We start from the raw sequence: 2,914 nt of genomic DNA, 5'->3' as shown, positions 1-2,914 counted from the left end.
AACATGCAAAACGGGACGGAAAACATGAAATTTTGCAGTAATCTTGTGCCACCCTTGCACAAAACGACGATAATTTTTCTAATTTCATAGACAACAGAAGACCGTATTTTTTCTACATAACCCCCCCTGAATTTAAAGCTGGACCCTTTACTTACTGGTGCTTAGATACTGGTAAGCAGCCAACGTGAGCTGCGGACTCATCCGAACTTTGTTCTTGTCGGTTTTGTCTGCAAACACAGTGAAATCCTTCCTGTTCTCCGATGTGATGTTTTTCCTGCGCCTCTTGGTGCGATTGTCGGCTGAAAAGACACTCGTTAACCCCGATTACTGGACAGCTTCCCAATCGATTCACTCACTAATCACATCAGTTTCATCGACGATTTCCGCCTGGATCAGCTCTTCAATAACATCCTCCAACGTGATGAGACCGATGGTTTCATAGAACGGATCGCCTTCTCCGTCGGAATTTACACGCGAAACGAAGGCCATGTGGCCTTTGTTGCCCTCCTTGAAGATCTTGAACATTACGTCCAATGTGACGTCCTCGAAGACAAAGTTGCAAGGGTTTTGGTAAAATTGGCAAAGAGTTTTCAGGGGCGTGTTGTCGTCGGGGTCCACGAACGCCAAGTCCTTGATGTAAAGCATGGTCACGATGTTTTGTCTTGTTCCGTCAAAGACAGGAATTCTGGAAAAGTACGGACGATTAGCTCTGGGTGAGGACCTTCGCTCGTTGGTCATCCCACCTAGAGTAGCCGCTCTTCATGATTTCCGTGATGGTTTCAAAGTCCAAAACTGCCTCGTAGTCCAGCATGAAGACATCTTCGATTTTAGTCATAACTGCTGCCACTGACTTCTTGCGAAGCTCCAAAGCACCGCTGATTATGTTCACCTCGTCTTTGTCCAAGTCATTTTCACCAGTAGTTACCTGGAGCAAAAAAGCCGCCATTAGAATGTACAAAGTCATTGAGATCTCAAAGAGGCACATTTTTGATCAAAAAACCCACACTTTGTCGCATTGGAAGTGCGCCAAAGTGCAAACTATTTTCGAATTAATGATTGTTTCATAATTCTGTCCAGTCAACGCTCTACTGTCTGAGACTGTAGACGGCAATGTTTCTACAGTTAAGGAAAAACTGCTCCCAATTGAACCGAATTTATTACAGCCTGGTATTATTCGAATTTCTGCGACTCATCATCAACAACAATGAAAGTAGCTTGTTTACGTATCCCGATGCTGTTTACCGTTACGTAGAATTGCGTTTTTTCGCTCTCTTTCTCCTCGAGACGCTTCATCAGCTTCATTATTTTGGCGTTCAGCATTATTAATTTTTTTCTATTTTAGCAAACATTCAAGAGAAATCTGGCGCAAACACAGTCTTGGTGTTCTTGTGCCGATAAACAGTAAAAACCAATTGAAGTGCGTTGCTCAAGTTCTTCACCTTGAAACAATTCCCTTATCTAAAAGTAGGTACTGCGGTAATCTGAATTGAGACCAGACGATAATCGCGCGATTTATTATTTAGTTAACTCATCAATGATAACAGATATGGAAAAGTCACTTCACGCGATCCCGTTTTGGGGCCATTCGCGTTTGAATAGAGCAACCTTTACAAAGGCCAGGTGATGAATTCTGGATCGATGTTTAGACTGGCGTGGTTTAAAGGCTCATAAAACTGCTGGGTCGCCGTAGGATTATTTCCAAATTTGCATGCAAAAATCAGACTTTTCGCTAATAATTCATAGAAATTTTCAAGCCAAAACCAACAGAGATTTATGTATAATTGTTATCATCAACGCCCATGTTTAAATAACATGCGGTTATTGATAGATTAAAGATGTTTGGCTGTGCGAACAATGTTGTGTTTACCAAGGGAAATATTTTAAAGCGGAATAATGGTTTTCCCAACTTGCCGATCGAAAATGGAATGTCGATTGATCAATTCCACCTTTTATGAAATTTGGAGTTTTCGAGCAGGCACTGTTCCGTTGGAACTCGACTTTACGTAAACTCTACAGCTTGCAACGCCACAAATTATGCTCGAAAAAGCAGAATTTCCCGCTGATAATCGAATTAGCTTCGTTTTATCGCCGAAACTCGCGTTAATCTCTCATGAGTAAAGAGTGAATACTCCTGATGATGACATTGGACCGAAACTTTCAGGCCCGACATGCAATCGACATTTTTGACCAGCTTTAAATCAAACACTGGACTTTGGCAATGTTCGCACAAAAGCCTGACGATGATATCCAGTCGAAACTTTCATAATAAACCAGCGCAAGCCTGCTCTATCGAATGCCAAAATGCCCAACTTTCCACCCTTTGGAACCTTGAAGAAACCATTTTTTTTTGGGAAAAAGAGCTTTTAGACAACTTGTTTGCACTGTTAAACCAAACCTATGCAATAACTGTAATTTAACAGTTTCTTAAACTATTTGCAAACATGCCATTTGCATGAGACCCTGAAACCGATCGTGAATATAAATTGTTTCATCACATCAGCGTTTCAGTTATCAATGCCAGTTATGAGGATTCAATTATTCGAAGTACTTTGCAAGTTGGTTAGCAATGCGCCAGATTCAATAGCTACAAAACTCTTATATTTTTGGACAGAGCGCAGTTTTTGGTCGAAAAAATGAAAACGTTGGACTGCGCCAGGAAATTAACGCTAAATTTAACGTTTGATACTTTCCGGGCCGAAAAACGGTAGAAAACCTCCACAACAATGGATGGTTTTCTGCAAAAAAGTGATTAGCCAATAATAGATTTTGTTTCGCAACAAAATAGCTCCTAAGTATCGGAGTTTTTTGATAAAATGCACAGTTTCTGAGTAAAAAAACTACAATCATTCGATGATGCTAAAAAATTAACCATGTAAACTACTGGGTTTTCGGGTTTTTAGGCCGTCGTAAAACG

At 40.8% G+C, this 2,914-nt stretch overlaps 1 protein-coding gene across 1 annotated transcript in view; it reads right to left on the bottom strand.

Moving 5' to 3' along the window:
- LOC109540209 (unextended protein) overlaps positions 1-2,914 on the bottom strand; it is a 14,465-nt gene that overhangs the window by 4,347 nt on the left and 7,204 nt on the right. Inside the window, exons 5-7 of the mRNA XM_019908476.2 lie at positions 744-925; positions 357-685; positions 156-299 (exon numbers count right to left, since the gene is read on the bottom strand). Of these exons, the coding sequence (XP_019764035.2) occupies positions 156-299; positions 357-685; positions 744-925 (655 nt within the window). The remainder of the gene's footprint in view (positions 1-155; positions 300-356; positions 686-743; positions 926-2,914) is intronic.

This window comes from Dendroctonus ponderosae, unplaced genomic scaffold, assembly GCF_020466585.1.
Source record: "Dendroctonus ponderosae isolate FM_Combo_2020 unplaced genomic scaffold, Dpon_F_20191213v2 Dpon_F_20191213_7, whole genome shotgun sequence".
Classification (NCBI taxonomy): Eukaryota; Metazoa; Arthropoda; class Insecta; order Coleoptera; family Curculionidae; genus Dendroctonus; species Dendroctonus ponderosae.
Note: the sequence above shows the minus strand (reverse complement) of the source record. Positions and strands in the feature narration are given on the sequence as shown.